The 23,802-nt window shown below is 33.1% G+C and overlaps 1 protein-coding gene across 4 annotated transcripts in view; it reads left to right on the top strand.

Annotated features, from left to right (window-relative positions):
• Nucleotides 1–23,802, top strand: part of DTWD2 (DTW domain containing 2) — a 155,159-nt gene that overhangs the window by 75,775 nt on the left and 55,582 nt on the right. For all 4 annotated transcript variants that reach the window (XR_012505602.1, XM_010971521.3, XM_074360529.1 and 1 more), the window contains exons 2-4: nt 4,451–4,541; nt 7,625–7,719; nt 9,929–10,121. Coding sequence is in view for 3 of the 4 variants with exons in the window: in XM_010971521.3 (XP_010969823.2) it covers nt 4,451–4,541; nt 7,625–7,719; nt 9,929–10,121 (379 nt within the window). In the remaining variant the exon portion in view is untranslated. The remainder of the gene's footprint in view (nt 1–4,450; nt 4,542–7,624; nt 7,720–9,928; nt 10,122–23,802) is intronic.

Genomic DNA, 23,802 nt, shown 5'->3' with positions numbered 1-23,802 from the left:
TTACCCATTAGGTTTCATCATTATCAGCTGATTGTTCTATCATTTTGACACAGTGCCCTGGAGCAGTGCCCTTGCTCAGCAGTCTGATCCAATTAAATTTGGGAAGGGGTAGTTTTTGAGGCCACTTACGGAGATTTGTTCTGACTGTAGGTGTGCTTTTAGGTCTCTTTCCCTGGTGCTTTCTGCTGAACTAACTGGCCTATGGTTTAGCTTGTTGCCCTTAATTAAGAAAGAGTTATTATTTTTGAGAGCATCCTTATCTTAGGCTTGAACTTCCTCACACTCCATTTCAAATAAAGTCAGTTACTTTGGGAACCGCAGACCTCTTTTCTTAAAGTCTTCCTCTCCAGGGCAAACTATTTGAGCCACTGTTCTGGACACCAGGCTGAGCAGTAGCCTCTGGTTTGCTGCTTCTGGTGTGGAACTTCTGTCCTAGAAGTGATCTAGAGTGAGAATGTTAGAGCAGGCAGATAGCTAAATATGAGCAGAGAAAGGGGGACACAGACCAAATGGCAGGAATTGGGCAGAAAGGAGGGGCACAAGCCAGATGCAGGAAACTTACATATGTACCAGGGGTCCCTGGGCAGAGAAAGAAGAGCAGGAATCTTTGGGCTGATAAGGGGCCACATCTTTTGGCCTGGAGACCAACAAAGAAAGGTCAGAAAAGGCAGGAATTTCCAGTGTCCGAATGTAACCTTTTGCTCATTATGCCCTCATTTCAATAAAAAATAACCTTACAGGTCAGAAGTACCTATCATGCACTGACGCCATGACACTTCTGATCCAGACTAAATAAGGACAAAAATCTCTCCTCCCTTTGGGAAGGTGGAGTTGGGATGATAATCAGGAAATACAACCCCAAGCCCTTCCCTCCTCAATGACTATTCCACCTATTCATTTTTACAGATTATGTAACTAACTTGCCAAAGAAACTCAGGGCAGCCGCTCACCTGAGCCTATCTGCTCTCCCCTTGAGAATGTACTATTCATCCTTTAATAAATCCTCACTTTACTTTTTTAACCTCTAAGTCTTGTCTCTGAATTCTTTCTGGAACGGGACAAGAACCTGGAACACCGGTTGGATCCACCGGCAACATCTTTGGTGAGCCAGCCAGGAGACTGGAGATTTGGTAAGCCAAGGCCTGTCACCTCCCTTGTGCTTGAGAAACACTAACTCTTTCCCTCTCTATTACTCTCTTATCATCTGTCACTTATTTTGGACCTACTGCCACAAAAATATAGACAAAAATTGAGCATGTAAAAGCTTATAGGGTGCTGGCCACTAAAAAGGTCTCTCCTGTGAGGGGTGAGGGGATCACGGATTGGACTAAAGAGAATAGTCCTGTCTGCCCACGACAAAACAATTTCCACACTGCATTCTCTAGGTGCACAGTTAAGAGCATAGCATTGCCCCCTCCCCGAGGCTAACCTTGTCTCCTCTCCCTGCCTCTATCTTGCTGCACTTTCCTGTCTTACTCTGTGAAAGGAATGGAGGAAGGAGGAAGTTGGCCATTTCCTGCGCTTTGACTTTTGTGTCTAGCCTTGGGACTGTCATGGCTCCTGTGGGCACTTTCCAAACCTTGCCGCCAGGTTTTTTATTTCTCATTGTTACATATGCACAGGGCTTGTTAAAGAAAGTTCCCAGCAACTTTCACAGGCAGCCGCTTACCTGAGCCTGCCCACTCTTCCCCTTGAGAGTGTACTATCCATCCTTTAATAAATCCTCACTTTACTTTTTTTAACTACTACGTCTTGTCTCTGAATTCTTTCTGGGATGGGACAAGAACCTGGAACATTGGTTGGATCCACCAGCAACATCTTTGGCTAGCTTTTTTAACCTTTAAGTCTTGTCTCTGAATTCTTTCTGGGATGGGACAAGAACCTGGAACACCAATTGGATTCACTGGCAACAAGAGCTGTTGGGGTCCTAGCATTCTCAGCCTACTGCACTGTGATACAGCTTCTGTGTTTTAGGTGGAGGCTAGGTGGAAGAGGGGAGCCTCTGCCCTCTTGGCCACACTCACCAGGAATTTATTTTCTTCCATTAGGAGCTGGAGAGGATGAGAAATGCTGACGGGTCTACCTTTATCTATGATATACAATAAGCCTTGATTGAAAGCTGAGAGGAAGCTCTGTTCTCTTGCCACACTTACCTGGAGTGGAGTTTCTGTCAACCTCTACTGGGGCAAGATAGTAAATGAGTTATGGCTGAAATGCCATGGACTATCCCAATACCAAGTTTTCATAGATTTTCTTGAGTAATTTTCTTAATGTGCCCTTAGGACAATCTCCAGAGACTTTAAATGGTTGTTTTTTAAAATACTGTTGTCAGTTTTGTTTCACTGGAGAGTGGGTCTCTGAAGCAACTTTCCCTGTTATCCTGGAAGTGAAACTCTCCACACTGCTTAATTCTAAATCTTCCTAAAATTCAAACATGCCTTCCCAGTAAAGAAGGTAAATGTTTTCTTGTTTCTATTTTTTCATGAACAGAGGTTTTGGTCAGACATGAAACACAGAGCTATTAATATCCAGAGCAGATCTTTACAATATCCTGTCATACTAAGGACTTGTATAATTACTATATATATATATATATGTCATGAGCTAAAGATGTTATTTATATGTTTGTTTTTCTAGTTTTCTGCTACCCACAGAAATCTGTACCTTTCACTCAGCTTGCTTACTTGATTAGATTTTGCAGTTCTTTGGCTCTACTAATACGTGGATGTTTCCTGCATAGGACATTTGACATTTTTTGCATTTTTCGTATTCTTAGAATCATATAGTTTACAAATGTATAAGTTGATATCCAATTAAATTCTGATTTTTAAAAAGTGGCTTCACCTGATCTTAAATTACATTTTATAGAAGGTTTTACTGAAATTTGATTATGTATATGCAAGAGTTTCATATAAAAAAGTGAGAAACTTAAAATTTCAGAATTTGAGTGTACCTCATCCTCTTCATCCTTCTGCTGAATGGGAAGTTCCTTCTAATTGCAGCCCTTGATCTTTTTGCCAGTGTACCTGGTTCCATCAGTCACCTCTCCTGTGTTTATTTGTGTATGCTCTTCTTGTGACCACTGAAAGACTCCTTCCATTCCTTTAAATCTGCTCATATTCCTGAGAAGGAATCCATTGTAGGGCCATAATGACACAGAGCCATTTCAGATGTCTTTGGAAAGCGACTGTATTGCTTTTCCTTGGGTTAATCCTCCACTCTGGGTTCGGTAGTAGAGAGGGGGGTGGGGTCATGTGGTACGATATGTTTCTACCTCTGCCTAAGATATTATCTAGATAATTTCTTCAGCAGGAGCATAGGTTTGACAGTTTCCTGCAGAGTGAGGTGGTAGATAAAATCGAACCAATTTACTCATACTCTGTGTTTTATTAATATAACTATTTCTTACCTCAGGCTGTACTAACCCAACATTAGTAAAACTGAGGAAAGAGCTTATAGTGATCAATTTTGTAGTGGTAAGTATGCTGTTGGTAATTTCTTTTAATGTAGCATTCTCTTGTATCCTATTGTAGTGGCTTGTAATTTCTGCCTGTAATAGTGATCTATTGTGAAAATTTACTTCATGATATACTGTATCTGACTTCTTGATGAATTTCATAGCTAAACGCACATATTAAATAAAGGATTTAATTGTAAAATTTCCATATGTATTGCTTCCATATCTTTGGAAGGACACACAAGAAAATAATCCCTGGTTGCCTCTAGGGAAGAGAATGCCCTAGGCTGGAGGTCTGAGATAGGAAGTATACCCTTTTATTCCTTCTGAATGTTGTGATGAGTGTAAGTGTTACTAAAACAATAATAAAGCACTAAGAAGTAAGTAAAACAAAAACAACAAAGTAAACAGTAACATAAGGGAAAATAAATGGATGTGGCAGGGGCTCTGTGCATATAATTCGAGCCAAAGATACTTTGGTGGCCTCTATTTGGGTTTCTTCTCACAATTGGTGAGCTCTCCATGTTGACTGATGGCTAAGTTTGATGAGAACTTTCTTCTATGTGGTAATTATATTCTAGTATTTTACCATTATTTTGTTCCCTCCGATGTCAGATGATTTAAGAGATTTGCCAGGTTTCTCTTTGACATGAGATTTGTTCTTGATTTGGAGTGTAACTTAATACAAGTCTTGCTTCATGAATAAAAAGACCATGGTGGTGACTTACTAATATTCTTCCACTAAAGACAATTAAGGCAAGATTTTTTGAGGTATTTTAATCTGTATAGATGGTAAAAAATTTACTTGCGTCTTTTTCAAATTTTGATGCCAAAAATCTGATTGATTAAATCAATTCTTGGTATCATTTTAAAAGATTTCAGCTTTAGCAAGTCTCTTTATATAATGAAGCGGGATTATGTTCACATTTTAGGTTATTGTTATATAACTGTGTCTTAAACATACAGGTTTTCATATTTCTTTCTGCCTTTTAGCCGGCCTCAGAAAGTGTGTTTGTGTCCATTTCTACCAGTGCATCCTCTACACGTCTCTACGCACTTATACATAGTTCAGCATCCAGCAGAGGTGAGTAAGATGTTGTAAAATACACACTTACAAATAGAATATTAGTACACAAGAGGAAGTATACAGATGAACATACCCATCCCTCTCAGATCTTCAGTGTTTCTGAAAACAGATTGATGTCAAAAATAGTTTCTTTTATATATTATATGATAAAATAGTATCATATGCTTTATAGACAGATAAAAACTGTATGATTTCATAAAATGATGTTATTTTATAAAACTGTTATTGAATAGTATATAGAAATTTAGAACTCCAACAATTTTGTATAAAGAAAAATTAGATTTTATGAGCCAAGAGCTAAGAAAATCATTGCTTTTAAAATTTTGATGGTAGCTCATATTCCTTGATGTCTTTTCTTGTTAAGGTAGAGGTCATTCTCAGCATTTTAGTGTCATAAAATGAATGTATAAAATAAATTTTTTATTTCTTTAAGTGAATAGAACAACTATATATTTTATTTGTATATATAAAATAAACATATGTAGAAATATGCATATATGTTGCATATAAAGACTTTTTAGTTAATACTTTCCTATATTGGTGAGCATTATGTATGTGCTGGTGTGTATGTGTGTTTGTGACTCTTGATTAACCACAGTAATGAAGAGGGGAGGGAAGGAGATCATAGATAACTACAAATTATAATCAGTACAAAACTAGTTCATGTATGGAACAAAATGGGTTTAGTGTAAACTGAAGTTAAAACTCTTCCAGGCTTTTGAAGGAGGAGTAATTATCTCAAAAATAACAAAAAATTTTACAAGGAAGAAATATAATGTTAAACTGCTTGACCTTTTGTGAACAATGTATATGTAGCCATAGTGATGTAAATACTGTTTATTGATTTATCTAAAAATATTAGCAGATGTGAGGGTAAGAAGTGATGTAAGAAAGCTGAATTTTCATTTATTATGACAGGCTATAGTTAAAAAATGCTGCAATTAAGAGTAAGGCTCAGGAGTTTTAATCCTTAATAACTCTGTAAACTCTGTAACCCTGAGCAAGATAATTAACCTCTCTGCTTCAATTTTGCCGTTCGTGAAATGGTCACAATAAAAAAAGTATACTTTGTTACTGGTGTATTATGAACAGTAAATGAATATATATATATATATATATATATATATATATATATATATATATATAAAATGCACTTAGAATTATGTACATTAAAGTTAGCTATTATGGTCGTGTTAAATGGTAGTTTGTAGGTAATATCTATAATTGATAAGGAATAGTAAGACATATGTAGAAATATGGGTGCAACTACTGGAAGAAATTGCAGGAAGAGTTAAAGTGATTGCCCCTGGGGAGGAGTATTGGGGCGTGTACCTGGGAACATTATAAATCTTTTGGCATTATTTAATTTGACATATTTACAGGTGTTACTCTGAAAAAAGTTTGGAAAAGTGATTTAATTATGTGTCAAAGTTTCATAGTGATGGTAAGGAGGGAAGAAAAGAGTATGAGACACTGGAAAATGTGCTAAAACTCCCCTCTCACCTGTCTGGTGCCAGTCCCATTCATCATAGGAACTGCTCCAAACTGCTATTTTCAGGCTCCCTCAGGACGCCAGCCTGCTACATGTTCTTTTTAGTTAAAATACAAGCAACTTCTGACTCTCCTATTTCCTTTTTGAACTTTTTATTAAGCAAACCAATTTAACTACTCTCAGCATCTTTAAATTCACCTTTTGCATGTTATTTTAATCAATACTTCAGAGACCCAGAGGTGAGAGAGGTAAACACAGAAATGTCTCTGAGGGTGTATGTATGTATGTGTTTGGTTGTTGAATACTGTTACTACAATAATTATTTGTTTCTGTTGTAAACATAAATAATATAATTATAAATTTATTTTACTTTCATAAATTCATATATAATTTTACTATTGTGTATATTGATTTATTAAATAACTTTGATATTTTAAAGGAAAGTAATATTTGATATTCCTTAAGTACATTGTCATTTTTCTACTGACACAAAAACAGTCAAATTATTCCCTGTGAAGATATATCTATATATATATATGCAGGATTATATAAATTGGTAGATATAACATTGGGGCTGTATGTAGGTAAACTGATTAGAAAGGGCCTCTGTCACTTATTGGATGAAACATGACATTCCCAGTTGGGCCAGTGGAGAAGCGCCAGACAGTGACTGAGCACTGCAGACCAAAATAACCAAGAAAGTATGACGCTGAGGCAGAACAGCTAATCACTTGACTCTCCTAGGATTAAGGAAGGAGCTCTTTTGACAACCAGAAAAGGAGGTTTTAGTGTTGGAAGCTAGAATATTGAAAAAGCCACTGATGATAGTTAATGTAATTTACAGAAACGGTCATCAGCTTTCTCCACTCTGAAGTTATTAATTTTTCTCTTTGCATACTCTGTTCTTTGGAAGTAAGGGCATAAATCCAGATGACACTCAAGTAGGAGGGAGACATTAAGCTCTGCCTCTTTGAGTGGGTAGAGTTTATATTAACTTGGGCTTCTGTAAGGAAGACTTGTCTCTTCTCTCCCATTTATTTATTTATTCAATTATTTATTTGTATCAGTCTTTATTTGCACTTTAGGTTATAATTCAAATACTATGTTAATTATTTTGTTGCTCACCTTGTTCCATTGCATGCTCTTTAAGATTGGCTTCTTTGTCCCTTTGATATGCCTCCCCCTTTTTTTAGCACTTCCTTGCTTTCTGGGCATAAATATCTATGCAGTTATCTTCAAGTGGACATACTACAAAATGTAATTACTAGTGAAATAAAAATATGTCAGTAAATGATTCAATTTAGTTAAACATAAATTTATATTTTTATAATCTTATCCGTTATTTAAATTAATGTTACCTTATTTGGTCAGTAAGTGTGTGAACACTCCAGACTAGAATAAAAATATGTTCTTGTGTTATATTAAATACTGATAAATCAGAGAAACTATAGTTCTTTTTGTTAAACTGTGGTCTCTAGTAAAAGACTTGTGAAAATTATACATAATGTTTTGAATCAAGTGTTCATCAAAAAAGTTTTAAAAGTGTGTCTAAGTAAAGTCTACATTATAATTAATTTTTTAATTATAGGAAAGCAAGGTATTGCGGACAGTTCCTCTACTAGCAGCATGTCTCCCCCAAGACAAGTGTAAAGTCAAGATTGGTCGTCGCTTTACTGAAGAAAGGTAAATTAACTTTTAAGGCAATTTAAACTAATACTTTTTTTGCACAGATTTTTGAAAATTTTCTCCTCCATGTTATCCATTAGACTTAGAACATGATACATAGAAAGTGGTAAAAAAATTTGATTTCTGCCTCTCCTTCAAAATAATATAAGACAAACAAAACATGAACGAGAGCACTCCCCTCCCCAACACAGACAAAAATGGAATAAACAAATTATAGCATTATCTAAATTCCATTCTAAAATATGTTAAGCCTAAAAGGCATGTATATTTACTGTTTATTTCATTTTTATTTTTATTTCAAGATGTTAGGGTACATGTGTTAGATTTAGTTCATTTTTTTCTTTCTTTTTTTTTTTTTTTTTACAATTATATACGATATACATTTATATAAATAAAGACATACGTATCCATTTCTAGCCCATTAAATCTTTCCTAAGGTACAGCGACTGGAGCTATATTTAGCATTCTAGTTATAGGCTTGTCATATTTTTAAAAAATGATAGAATACCTTTTTTGTCATGTTTAAAATACTCTTTTTGATAAGGCTCAGTATGTGAAGCAGCTTGTTAGTTGACATCTTCACAGATAGTTCTATAATATTCTTGAATCTTATTTCACAGTGTATTACAGAATTATAATTATATGTTATAAATATATAACTTACTATATGTATATTAAAACTTTTCTACAGGTCTTTTCTTATGTTTGAAGCATATTTGTTGCTTTTCTGCCTATTCACTGTCTTCACAAATTGTTTTGAGCCTATCTACACAGTTAATACATATTTTTAGGTGAAAAATTTAATTTCTCTTGAAAATATGGAGATTTCTTTTTCAGTTCATTTATCAAAATGCTAAGTAAGACTAGTCCCAGTGCTAAGCCCAAGGAATTGGCCAAACTTTTCCCTTCCTTTATTATTTTACCTTTATATTATAAAAATAACGTGTTAGAACTTTATAAAATCATTTTTCCCCTTCTCTGAAACTATTGGTTAGGCATTCTTTTCTCATACAGAGTTTTCTTTTGCACAATTTGCATTGCCTTGCCCCTAGAGGTGAGCTTTGCTCTGGGCTTGTGCTGCTGTTGAGAATTTTGCCATTTTATTGGGAGTGGAAGCACCAGCCAGAGCTCTTCACATGGCGAGCAGTCACATAATTTACACTGTGACCCTTGTTTCACACAGAGGCTCTTTATAATGGTAGTTACTCTATGATTCTTGGATAGATGTGGATCTATCCAAGATCTGCCAACTTGGATCTTGGTTATTTTGTTGCAAAAGTGGTGAGCATCTTTGGTGGTAGAGTGGATGCTATCTGGGTCCTCTCTGACTTTCGGCTATCTAACCCCCCTCCACAAATGTGCCTGGGGATGAGAAACCTGACGCTTTTCTAAATAGCCTACCCCATTTTGAGCTCATTATATTAAGTTCAGTTTTTTTTTGATGGTGCCTAATATAGTGCTTACTCGGTAAATTACTATTCACTGATGAATTTTAAACTAAAGCTGATCAATATTATTGATTTAATATTAATCTGGTAATTGATTAATTTATGTTTTTGTTAGAGTACGTGGTGTAACCATGGGGGGACAATTAAGAGACTTACTACTTTTTGTATCCTTTGTAAATGGAATTTAAAAATACTTATTTTCAGTTTTTTGCTATTAGTACATAAGAAAACAATTGGGTTTTATATTAACCCTGTATACTATGACTTTCTAAATTTATTTGTTATTTGTAGAAATTGTCTTATAGATTCCCCAGAACTTTCTATGTAAGTAGCATTATTATCTGCAAATAGAGTCATTTATACTTACTCCTTTCTGATATTTATGCCTTTTATTTATTTTTCTTGCCTTATTGCAGTAACTGGGAACCTTCAGTAAAATGTGTATTATGAATGGTAAAAGCCAGTATCTTTACCTTGATCCCAATCTCAAGAACCATTGTTAAAAGATGATATTGACTGTATGTTTTTGCAGATGCCATTTGTTAGTTTGAAGACGATAAGATTCATTGCCTTTAATTGATCCTTTAACTTGTCTCCTTCCCCTTCACTATTGTACGTTGCTTGTAGACAGAGGCTATCCTGTTTATTTCTACATCTCCAGTGCCAGAATGCTTTGACATGTATTTTTGAATGAAGTTCAGTAAGAATTATAACCTCCCCCTCATAGGCTAATAAAGATTCTCGTTTTAAACTTTTAGAGATCCTGAACTTTCAACTGTTTGTCGGAAGTCTGATACATTAATATTATATCCAGGGGCTGAAGCTGCTAATTTGGAAGAATTTATATTAGATTCTCCTGTTTATCCTTCCACAATCATCATCATTGATGGTACATGGAGCCAGGCTAAGGACATTTTCTATAAGAATTCCTTGTTCCGACTGCCTAAACAGGTAAGCTAGTGTTTCAACATAGAATAAATATAAATGCATAATTATGTATGTGGTATATATTTTCTGTGAGGGGATATACATACATTTTTATATATGAATTTAATGGAATTTGTATATATGAATGTATGTACATAGGTATGCCTGTGTGTGTGTTTTATATATACGTACAGAATTTCAAATTTGTCCTTCTTTCTCAATTCTTGCCATCAAACTTTACCATAGTTTAGGCATTTAGCTATATTAAAAGTCCTTCAAACATTTAAACAGAGCAGTCTAAGGATTATTATTTCTATGTGTCTTATTGTTTTTGTTAAGAAGTATTATGTTTAAACATTTTTTTGATAGCTAAATTACTTTGTTCTTATTAGGAATGGCTAAATTTTTATGAAATACTTTTTTTGTCACTCGTGATTGTAATCATATGGTTTATCCTTCAATTTTTTGACATAATTGATGATGATACTTTAACTATCGTCGAACTATTCTTTTTCAATTAGAATGAACTCTACTTGGTCATATTATACTATGTTTTTGATACATTGCTGAAACTTATATTTTATTTAATGGCAGCATTGAATTTTTATATATGTATTTGTACTTTTATTATAATATTTGGGTACGAAGATAATGTTAACTTCTCCAAATAAATGGGAGAGATTTTATTATTTTTTCTATGGCATGGACTAGTTTAAATAATAGTGGACTCCCCTGCTCCTTAAAAATTACATGGAACTCATTGGTGAAACCACCTGATCCAGGTCTCTTTGAACGTGATATTTTTTAAATCCTTCTTTTAGGCTGTTCTATTAAAATTGTTCAAGCTTCCTATGTCCATTTGGTTCAGTTTTTAATAGCTTATCTTTTCTAGGGAATTATTCCGTAACCAATTAACAAATGAGTTGCCATATACCTATATATTAAGTACTTGCTTCCTTTTTTTCCCTAATCATACACGCATACCCATAAACACTTTTTTTCCTATGAACAGACTCAAAAGGGTTTTTCTATTTATTGAGCTTTTAGAAGTATTAACCTTTAGATTGTTTTAATGGCTATTAAACTTTTTCTTATTTCTTTTAATTTGAGCTTTTACCTTGATCAATTTATTTCACCATTTTCAGCTAATTTTTTTCTGATTTTGTAAGATTTGTGCTAAGAGTACTGTTTCTTTATTAAGATTACTGAGTTTCTTCTTTAATGATAAAGGGAAAGAAGCCTGAAATATTATAATGGTCATTGTATCCTATAGTTTTAGATTGATATGTTTTTGTAGCTATAGCATAGATATAATTTGTGATTTGCTTTGATTTCTTTCTACCCATGGGTAATCAATGAGTTTTTAATTCTCAAATTTTATAATATTTTTGGTCACTTTTTTGTTTTTCTTTCTTAATTTTTGGATTGTATTAAAAGAACATTGCTTACAGTGTTTTGATTAATTTTATGATTTCTGTGAGGGTGAGTACATGGAAGATTTTTATGTGTGTTCTGTGAATATAAAAAATTCACCTTTTCTATTTCGTGATGAAAGTGTTTACATTTTTTTAAAGTTTGTTATTTGCAGTTTTTCACTATACTTTTATTTTTGCCACATTTGGGCTTTTTTTTTTTTTACTCAGAAAGGTATATGAAAAGTTTCTATTTGTGTATTTTTAATTAAGTTATCTCTACATTTTCAACAGTTTTTGTGTTATATATTTATCTACTTTGTTGTTGTTGGGTTTATACAAGCTGTGCATTTAGTGAAAAATACCTGTGAAACTCTGATTCTGAGATTTTAATCTCAATTCTTTGTAGTTTTTGTTCCTTTTGACTAAAATGTAGACATGGTTTTTAGATGAGACTCAAATATGCAGAACCGTTCTAAAATATAGCTAACACGTTGTATGCTTTGAATGGGCCAGTCCCATTTCCAAGTCGTTTACATATAAGAACTTGTTCAATCTTTCCCCAAATCCCACAAGGTAAATATTATTATTATATTAGTTAACAGCTGAGGAAATGGAAGCTCAGAGATGTTAAATAGTTTGCTTTAGATCACATAACTCTTTCCTAGCAGAGCTGAGATTTAAACCTATCAACTTTAAAGCCAAAGCCTATGGTTTTAGCCAAAGAAGGATATTGCTCCTATAAAGGAAAACTTCCACCCAAGGCTATTATATTTACATATAATAGCTTCTGTATGTTTATCCAACTTCTTAAGTAATTCCTGTGTTCCACAAGAACTAACTCATAAAAGGCATGGGTACTGTTAGATTGTGATGCATTCTAGGTAAAATTTTATGTTTACATTACATTTAGATATTTCTTAATGTACAAAACAGTTTCAATGAGAGGGTTATCTCTGTAAAACATCTGTGCAAATATTTGAATTAGTTTTCTTTTTTGCATGGATATGCCATATCTGCGTCTCTAATCTTACATTTTGTGGTAACTACTACATGACTACCACAGAAATGAAGTACATAGTCACATTAAAAAGATTAAAAGCTATTTTAAAGGTAAAAATTCACCAAAATTCTTTTTCTCTTTCAAATTGAGTAGTACTTACAGAAATAGGTAAATTAAGTAACTGTCCTAGTCCTACTATGTCACACAGTTCTATTATCTTTTCATCTTATTTTTCCAAACTGGAAGCAAATATAGGTAGATATATACTAAACCTTTAAATGGGTACCTCACAACCATAAGATAAAAGAAAATGCTTAAACAAGACATCAGATAGATTTGACATGGGGGAAAATATTACCAGAATGAAAAGGCAAATGGCTTTTGGGAATAGTATGAATGGATGAAGGCTTCATAAGCTTGGAGTTCTTAGACATGAGAAATAAGTTAAAAGTGAAAATCTCAAAAAAATGGGTCATAGATATAAAAATAAAGTTCAAAAAAAATCAAGTTCAAAGAGTAGAAAATAAATGTATTTCTAATAATCATCAATTACCCTACTAATAATATGACAACACAATACTAAGTTCAGCATAAACTTTACTGTTAAAATAACTTCAAACTTACAGAAAAGTTTCAAGAATAATACAAAGGTCTTTCAAATACCCTCCGCTGTTAAGTATGTGCCATATATGCTTCATAATTCTCTCTCTCTCTCTGTATGATTATGTTTTTCTGAACCTTTTGAGAGTAAGGAATAGATATCCAAATTTTACTTTTTGAAATTTGAAATTTGCTAGCTCTAGCCCAGAAAAATTATCTTTTCCTAAATACTTTTCTTGCTTACAATAAAAAAAATAGTAATTTAAAACAAAATACAATTTATAAAAACTCAGGTATATCTTGAGATAGTTTCATCTTAATATACTTGGGAAATATAGATCACTTTAGAAACTATAATATGCATGTCTTTTTAGAGTGTCATACAATATCCAGCCCAAATATGTAAGTATGGCTTAGTTAGACAAGATATGTTTCTAAAAGTTGCTGAAAAGAACCAATGAAATCTGTATATTTTCTCTGACTAAAATGTATATGTAAATATATATTTTGTATATAAATTTTACCTTATATATAATATGTAAATATGTGTATATAAATGTATACTTATATATAAATGTATACAAATACTTTGTATATAAACATTCAAAAAGAAATAGGTAAGTTGGATTGAAAAAGGAATTGATTTTTAAAGGTACCTGTACACATATCTTTAGACATCTGTACAATTATAAAGTGATATTGAGAGTTGCAGTGACTTTATAGTAAGTTCTGAACTACCTTCTGTAATGCTTAAAAGTTTGCTTTTTTTTTAATGTCTTCCAATTCTTGAAAAATTTTTTATTTATATGTGATGATTTTTAGTTAGTAACTCTGTTCCTTAGCTTTTCTGGAAAAAACAATTTTTTATTACATAGTAGACTTTCCTAGGGGCCCTGCTTTAATATAATACGTGGATACAAATAAGTTGCAAGCAGTATGTCTCTTTCATGAGTAATGACAGAAATCCAGCTCCAAACTAAACAAAAGGAAGTATTTGGTAATGTTACTGAGAAACTCAGAATATGTAGGAATGGCTTCAGATTTGGCTGAATCATGTTCTGAAGCAGCTCTATTATTGTGTGTTTCTGATTTTCTCTTATTGTGAATGGACTTTTTCTCTTCCACTGGAAGATGTCTGTGGGAAGCAGCAGACATCTTCCTCCTGGCTTTATTTATTTTAATAGAAAGATGATTTTTTCTTCCCAGAGTCGAATCTTGAGTGGCTTTTTCATTGGGGTTGGTGTACATGGTGGTAGCTTTATTGACAAAGGAAAACTTGGATAATTTCTTGTCTAAGTTTCCCAAATCAAAAATATTGTAGTTTAAGTTAATTAAGTTTTATTTCTAAGTGTAATTTATTTGTCATTTTTTTTTACCACCCCCTCAATACACATACACCCACATACCTGCATTTTGCATAAGTTTGTCTTAGCTATTGTTTTTAGTTTAGTTGATCCATTTAGTTTCTGTAGCGGTATAAAGTTTTTGCTTCAAATGAGAGGAAAAAGTGAGAGAAAGAAAACAGAAATCAGAATTAACATCCAAAGTATTGATTTTTTTCCCCAAATAAACTAGCAACCATATGTGAACTTCATACTTACCTAACTGAGGAATGAAAGGATTGTAATGCAAACCTGTTAATTTGGCCTTCTTTTAATCTGGATTTCTAATATATTTAGATCACTTGGCAATGAATGAATCTCTTCCCTCAGAAGAATTTTACGCAGGAGACTTTTAACATTTGCTAGGAATAAGTCCAAGGTGAATATAGAAACGTTTGTAGAGGCTCCTGTCTTTCTTCATTAACTTATTTTCAGTGAGTGTTTGCATATCCTTGCTTTACTGCCTTTAAAACTTTCACTAAAGCTTGATTTCTCTCTTGATAAGCAGACCCCTGTTGGGCACACTCATTGTCTAAGACATTTTCATAAAACCTTTTTCTTGTGTCTACAAAGAGTTGTTAAGGACTGGTTTATGTTACATCTAGTCTGTTGCCAAATTCAAATTCATCGTTATCCTTAACATTTTTTTTAATTGAGGTATAATTAGCACATAACATTATATTAGTTTCAGATGTATAACATGATTCTATATTTGTATATATTGCAAAGTGATCTCTACAATAAGTCTAGTTAATACCAATCCCCATATATAGTTACAAATTCTTTTTTCTTGTGATATGAACTTTTAAGATATACTCTCTTAGCAACTTTCAAATGTACAACACGGTAGTATTAACTATCGTTATCATGCTGTATATTACATTGCCATGACTTATTTTGTAATTGAATTTGGTACCTTTTGACCACCTTCACCCAGTTTGCCTACCCCTCAACCCCCATCTCTGGCAACCACCAATCTGTTTCCTGTATCTACAAGCTCAGGGTTTTTTTGATTTCACATATAAATGAGATTATACAGTATTTGTCTTTCTCTATTTGACTTATTTCACTTAGCATAATGCCCTGAAGATGCATCCAAGATGTCACAAATAGTAGGCTCTCCTTTTTATGGTGTAATAAGATTCCATTATATATACATACATCACATTTTCTTTATCCATTGATGGACACTTGGGTTGTTTCCATATCTTGGCTGTTGTAAATAATGCTACAATGAACTTGGGAGTGCAGATATCTTTTTGAGTTAGTGTTTTCATTTTCTTCAGATTATCCTTTTAGTTTTATCCAAAATTCCAGTTTTCTTTATTTCTACTACCAGCATTGGGAGTTGGCTTACATTTTAATGCCCTTTTCCCTGTCAAGAGAAGCAAAAAAAATTTTTTTTTTTACTTCAGGGTTAAATATGTAAAAGATTCTGGAGGACTGGGGAACAATCATTGTTATTAAGATGTAGATTCTGAATAGCCTGTTCTACTCATTGTTTGTTAATGACTTCCGTACTTTGCCTTCCAGTACACATGCTTTCAATTAGTGCTGCGGCAAAATAACTATTTTGTGTCGTGAAACTTCTGTGTCCTTGGGGCATAGTCAGAGCAGTTAGGTGTTAAATGCAGAATGCCACAGGTTTACTGTGTCAGTGATTAACTTCTTTGACTTTTGTGTAGTATTCATAATTTTTTTGGCAGAAGGTATCCATACCTTGTGTGTCTTTCTGGCTCATGTGTTGGGGTGTTGTGCATTCACAGGCTGTAATGCTGATCTTCAAGGTTGTAAAAAGCATTATATTTACATAGAGAACTTGCGTTAACTTGCTTTTATTGGATGTATGATTCTAAGTGATAGAACATGAAATGATAGGAACTATGATCTTACTATATGGAAAAAGATAATGTAAGGAAAGTTATCAGAGATCTCAGTGTGGAATCCCTTGCCTCCCTACTTCCATTGGTTCTTTACTGAGTTCTTAACTGTGAACTCACTTCTTTTACTGGAAGAAATCCTCAGATCCCTTGGCAGATAATCATATAATTTTTGAACTGAAAAGAATTTGAAAGAATAATAAATTCTCAGCATTTCAGAAGTGAGAAAGTTAAAGGCCAGAAATAAGTGACTCTTCTAAATTAGCAGCCAGATGAGAAGAGAACTAGGAGTATAATCTGGTTCTCCAGCTTTCTAGTTCAGCGTATAATGCTCTCCCTAGAATATGCTAATTAAAATTTGAATTTAATTTGTCTTAAAATTAACCTAAACTTCTGATTTTAAGTCACAGATCATTTGGTCTAACTTAGTTCCTTAAATTTAAGGCAGTTTTTTCCTCAAGTGTAGTAAGTCACGTAGAGGTAAACAGTAGTAAGAGTGTGAAAGAATGCGTTCTGCCTTCCTTCTCACTGTGGTTCATGGAGCAGCCAGCTGCACTGGCATCACTTGGTAGTTTGTTAGAAATGCAGAATATCAGGTTCTACCTTAGAACTACTGAGAATCTTCATTTTAACAGGATACATGGGTAGTTCTTTTGCAGATTAAAGTTTGAGAAGCAGTACGGTACTAGATATTTTTAAATTGAGATATAATTCATAATCTTAAAATTTACCCCTTTAAAGTGTACAGTTCAGTGGGTTTTAGTTACATACGAAATTGTACAACTATCACCACTATCTTATTCCACAATAGTTTCATATTCTGGAGCTTTATGCTTCCCAAAACCTTTGTACCCATTAGCAGTCATTTTACGCCTTCCTCCATTCCCAAGTCCAGGCAGGGACTCATCTATTTTTTTGTCTCTGTACATTTGCTTATTCTAGACATTTCTTATTAATGAAATTGTGCGATATGTAGTCTTTTCTGTCTGGCTTCTTTGATTTAGCTTGGATGTTTCAGAGTTCATCCATGTTGTAACATATATTAGTACTTCATTCTTTTTTTGTGACTGAACAATATACCATTATGTGTACATACAACATTTTGTTTATTATCCATTCATTGATAGATACTTGGTTTGTTTCTACTTTTTGGCTGTTATGAATAATGCTGTTATAAATATTCATGTACAAGTTTTGTGTGAATACGTGTTCTGAGTTCTTTTGGGCATATACCTAAGAGTGGATTTGTTGAGTCATCTAGTAACTCTATGTTTAACTTTTTGAGGAATTTCCACACTATTTTCCAAAGCAGCTACACTGTTTTACATTTCCTCTACCCATGTATGAGTGATTCAGTTTCTCCATATCATAGCCAACACTAGTTATGTCCTTTTTTATTTTTTTTAAATTGTGGCCACCATGGTTAGTATGAAGTGTATCTCATTGTGGTTTTTATTTGTGTTCCGTAGTACTTTATGATGTTGAGCATCTTTTTATATGCTTATCAGTTATTTGTATAAGTTCTTTGGAGAAATATCTTTCAGATCCTTTGCTGCTTTTTAAATGTAGTTTTTTTTTATTGTTGAGTTGTGAATGTTATTTATATATTTTGTAATATAGCCTCTTGGCAGATTTATGACTTGTAAATATTTTCTTTTATTCTGTAGTGTGTCTTTTTACTTTCTTGATTGTGCTGTTTGATCCAAAAAAGCTTTTAATTTTGATGAATTTCAATCTATGTACCTATGTATCTATGTATCTATATAACTATCCATGTATCTGTGTATCTATCTATCTGTCTGTCTACCTATCTATCTAGATTTCTTGACTACTCCATGTTTTAACACTCAGAGGAAAAAAAGTAAGGAGTGAAATATTGAAAGTTCTCAGTGTAAAGTCAAAGGAAAGTTCAGATTTGGGAGAAGTGCTTTATATTCCCTTAGTACCAAATGTTGGAAATATTTTCAGAAGTCAAAAAGCTGTCACTATATTCTTTATAATTTAATTTTCCAAACACCCTGATCATGATTATTATGTCTCAGTTACTTTTCTAAATACAAATATTAACTCATTTAATTATCATAACAATTTCAGAAGGTAGGTGTTATTAAGATTTCTGTTTTGTGGAAGCAGAAACTGAGACAGAGATGCTCAGTAACTTGCCCCAGGTGACATAGCTAGTATGTGGTGGAACTACTAAAGAGGCCTAACGTATATTTTTTAAGTTTTTATATAAAATATGTTGTTATTAAGAAGTTGAAAGACTAATTCCTAATTTAATCACAGAGAAGGGTGGAGAAGATATTGTGTGAGAGCATGTTGAGAATGGGTTAGGGTTGGTTTGGAAAATTACACTGCAATTTGAGTAACCATCTAATGTTATGCTAGTATTTTTTGGGAGTGTTTTATCTTTGGGGATTCACTGACTAGACTTCATTTTTGTTATTTAATTTATTTATCTTTAATAGAAGTACTGAGGATTGAACCCAGGACCTCCTGCATGCTAAGCACATGCTCTACCATTGAGTTATACCTCCACCCCCTTTTTTGTTATTTTAAATTAGACTTGACTGATAACTTTTACATGTATTTTATGTACCTTTCTTATGAAAGATTAGAAATAGTTTCACAAACTTTCCCATAGCTAGATGGTTATTATCATCTAAGATGATGACAATGCCTGGTATGGACAGTTTTTAAACTTTTAGCCATTTTAGTAGCTGCGAAGGGATATCTCATTTGGCTTTAATTTGCATTTACCTAATGATTAATGATGCTGAGCATCTTTTCATGTGCTTAATTGCCATCCATATATCTTCTTTGGTTAAGTATACATCAAATGTTTTGCCCATTTTTATGTTTGCCTCTTTGTTTTCTTATTGATGAGTCTGAGAATTCTTTTTACATTCTGAATACAAGCCCTTTCAAATCACTTGTGTGGTTTGCAGATGTTTTCTCCTAGTCTATTGCTTGCCTTTTATTCCTATCAGCAGTTTTTTTGAAAGTGCAGAATTTCTTAATTTTGATGAAGTCCAATTAATCCAATTTTAAATTAATACACACAGATTTTAAGATAAAGAATCTACCAGATAAGTCAACTTATTTTACTTTTATGCATGAAGGTGGAAAGAAATAAAGTTTCAAAATTTTTATGGTTAACAAAACTATATTTCAAATATTTATATCTTCAAAATACAAACAGAAGTTACAAGATTCTTCCCAGGGCATTCACTTGCCAAACAAGACAACCAATTAAAAAACCAGATTTTTTTAGATACAGGTTAGAGTCACAGGAAATACAAAACTCCTTTGAAACTACATGACTTGAGAGATTCCTTTGTTACAAGTAAAGATTTTTAAGGATGGTTTTATCATAGACAGTAGAACAGGCTGATTACAGTTGTAACTTCACACACAGCCTCTGTACTAGACTTTTGTTCTGTATGTTACCAGGACAGCCCCTCTGACTCAGAATGTTCTGCCCTCTACAGCTGTAGGAGAAAGAGCCTGAGCATCTCTTATTTTTCTGAGATTCCTTTCACTAGCAATTGCTAATTAGGAGGGCCTGTCTTCTCAAAGAAGGAATCCCATTAGTTACTAGCTTCTTGAAGAAAACTGCAAGGCCGAGAAACTTAAAATTTACAATGTGAAATAAGAAAGAGAAAATTTATTTTAATAAATGTGGGTAATGAATGTTTTGTTTTTAAAAGATACTGATATAAATGTGTATATACATAAATACATAACACGTATCTGTACACTCAGGTATAAATAACATACACTTACATACACACACACATATATATATTTTAAAAAAAGCAACCTCTGTTAACAACTGCACTATATATATATATATAGTGCAGTTGTTAACAGAGGTTGCTTTTTTTAAAAAACGTTAAATACAGTTATTTCACTTTCCTTATCAAATATGCTGTGGAAATTTTGTGCAAAAAATGTTAGAGAAACTTCTTGTTCTGAGTTCTTACTCTGCTGTACTCTTTTTTGCTTCTTCCAGTTTTATTGAGATACAGTTGACATGTCGCACTGTATAAGTTTAAGGTGTACGGCATAATAATTTGATTTACATACGTAATGAAATGAATACCACACCAAGTTCAATGAACATCTGTTATCTTGTATAGACACAAAATAAAAGAAATAGAAAATAAATTTTATTTTTTTGTGGTGAGCACTATAATCTTCTCTCATAATAATTTTAAAACATTTAAATGGCCTCAGCATAGTGTTGAAGTGCCATTTAGTGTTCCTAAGCACAAGAAGGCTAGGGTGTGCTTTATGGAGAAAATATGTGCACTAGGTAAGCTTCATTTAGGCCTGGGTTACATAGTGCTGTTTGCCAAAGAGTCAGTGTTAATGAATCAATAATATATATTAAATAAGGTATCTGTAAACAAAAACACACATAAAACAAGGTTATGTACTGATTGACCAAACCAAAAATGTTGTGACCAGAGGCTGAAGGGAACCAGATCTTGTATTCCCTCAAGAGCAATAACTCAATATTTGCTAATTCCATTTTTACAGCAACTTAATAAAACCTAACTATTACAAATAACAAGAATCAATTGCATATAAACTTCTCACTGAAGTTTAAGTTATATAGAAGTTGGTCCAAATCATAAGTGTCCAACTCTGTGAATCTTCACAAAGTGAACATACCTGTAGCCAGTACCCAGATCAAGAAAGAGAATATAAGCAGAATACAGAAACCTCCCATTTCCCTTTCCTGTCATTATGCCCTCCCATCCCCACAAAAGAAACTAACCTTTATCTTGACTCTAAAAGCATAGTTTTGCCAGTTTTAAGCTTTATATAAATGGAATCATATTTGTACTTTTTTATGTCTGGCTTCTTTCATCAACATTAAGTGTATGAAGTTCATTCATGTTGTTGTTTGTACTTTAGTTTTTATCATTGTAGAGCATTCCATTGAATATACCACAATTAATTCATTCTATTGTTGATGAGAATTGGAAGTATTATAAATAGTGTTGTGAAGGAAAAGCCGGGCTGGGCTAACAAGCTAACTCACAAATCTAAGTGTAATAAGTGTCAGATTACTGATCTGAGTTCTGCTGGGCTAACTCATAAATCTAAGTTAATTAGTGCCGTGTTGGATTGCGGATTCCCTGTTCATGTTTTTTTGCTAGCCAGCTGAATTTTCAAAGAGACATATCTGGCCTTGAAATGTTGTTTTGCTGCCTCCCTGCTTCTACTTTTGTGATAATGATGCTGCTAAAGCTGTTCCATGCCTATTGGCCGAGTAACCCAAGCTTGTAATTAACCCTGTGAAACCTCATGCACATGTCTTGGAGGTGCTCAGAGCTTCGGAGCAGAAGCCCCTCTGAGCCCGCCGGCGTAATACATCTGAGTACTCCAACCCTCTGAGTGGTGCTTGTTTATTGGCTGCCCTGTCATTTCCATAACAGTGTTAATATGAACAATCTTATACTTGTCAGCCTAGTGTTTTTATTTTTAAAAACATTTCCACTTAAATTACATGAAATGCAAATATGAAAAGTTACTTATTGTCATATGAACATCTCTAAATCAATAACTGTAAGCTAAAAATGTTGTGAAACTTTATTTAAGTTTAGCATACAAGGTATTACTTGTGAAGATAATGAGGGCAAAGTTGTGCCGATGAACTGATTAAAGGATAGCTTTGTTTGCAGAATAAAAAACTTTTATCCATCCAGAAACTGTAATCATAATCCTGACACATAAATAAGATAAAGTATTTTGTTTTAAGTTGGACTGGGTAAAAGAGTTAATAGAGTAAATAAAAACCAATGATGGAAGAACTACCCAGAAGTTCATTTCCTGCTGTAATTACTAACAGAGGGTTCTCAAAATCATTATCACTACCCAAGTATTCATGTGTTCACATATATTTTACATTCTCTCAGGATATATCTTTATTATAGAATATCATATGCAAATATAATGAGATTTATAATTACTTATAATAAAGAATGTTAAAACTTCTAGTAATAATCATTTGTATTTCTTTATAAATTGCCTCTAAGATATATTTTGTCTAAGATACTTTGCCTATAATTTTTGGTAGCCACAATATAATCAATACCATATGATATCCCTTTAAATTACAAAATTCAAAACATTGGGAAAAAAGGGAGAGGATTCCAAATGCATGCAAGTGCATATGCTACATCATAAGTATGCTTGACAATCTGACATTGTCAAATGTTAAATTATGTTAAAAAACATAATAAAAGTAAAGAAGCAGCATTAAAACAATAAAATGTGGGGAAGACCAGACACTATAGTTTCATGATCCTGATCAGTTCCGTTTTTAGCAATTTAATTCTTACTGAGAATCAAATTAAAATAGAGACTTGATTGCCTCTCATGATCCCTTCTCTAAAGTTTACTGTCTTGCCTAGGTCATACCTTTCATGTAAGTGAAGAAAATGCTATATATAGGTATACAGTATATTGAGCTATACCTTGTGAATTTAAAGAAAGGAGATATGTAGTTTCTAGTTAAATATTACAGTGGGCTGCAGGTTGTGTCTGAGACTTGTGAGCATAAATTAGAGAAGTTCTTTCAGTGTGTCATTATTATCCATAAAGTAGATTATGAACTCGGATCAAGAGATCAAAATGACTTGTTTAGGGATATTTGTCTTAAACCCAAGCTAAACACAAAATTAAATCTGATGGTTCACTGTAATCTTAAGTTCTTCTTAATGAATCATACTTAGTTCTTTTTTATCTATATTTTGGGTAATTTACCATTAAATATTCTAATAATGTGTCTATATGATCACATAACAATTCCTTTCCCACCTTATGCCATGTAGATACAGACACCACTGTATCTAGGGATCCTCTAAGAAACAAAATAACTTATGAAAATACAATTACTTAAGTTGATAAAGTATGGAATAGTGGAGAGCTGCAAATATGCTACTTGAAATATCATTTATTGAATGTTCAAAGACAAAAAGGAAAAAACTGTATCCTTTGCCACAAATAACAAATATTGGCAAGGATGTGGAGAAGAGGGAACCCTTGTACTCTCTTTGTGGGAATGTAAATTGGTGCAACTACTGTGGAAAAAAGTATGGAGGTTCTTCAAAAACTAGAAGTAGAACTACCATATGATCTAGCAGTTCTACTCCTGGATGTACATCTGAAGAAAACAAAAACACTAATTTGAGAAAATGCATGCACCCCAGTGTTTGTAGCAGCAATATTTACAATAGCCAAGTTATGGAAGCAAACTAAGTGTCCATCAGGAGGTGAATGGATAAGGAAGATGCCTGTGTGTATATGTATATGTGTGTATATATATATGCAGTGAAATTCTACTTAGTCATAAAAAAGAATGAAATTCTGTCTGGAGGACCTGGAGGGTATTATACTTAGTGAAATAAGTCA

Source organism: Camelus bactrianus, chromosome 3, assembly GCF_048773025.1.
Source record: "Camelus bactrianus isolate YW-2024 breed Bactrian camel chromosome 3, ASM4877302v1, whole genome shotgun sequence".
Classification (NCBI taxonomy): domain Eukaryota; kingdom Metazoa; phylum Chordata; class Mammalia; order Artiodactyla; family Camelidae; genus Camelus; species Camelus bactrianus.
The sequence above is the reverse complement of the archived record's forward strand: the minus strand, read 5'-3'. Positions and strand labels throughout refer to the sequence as shown.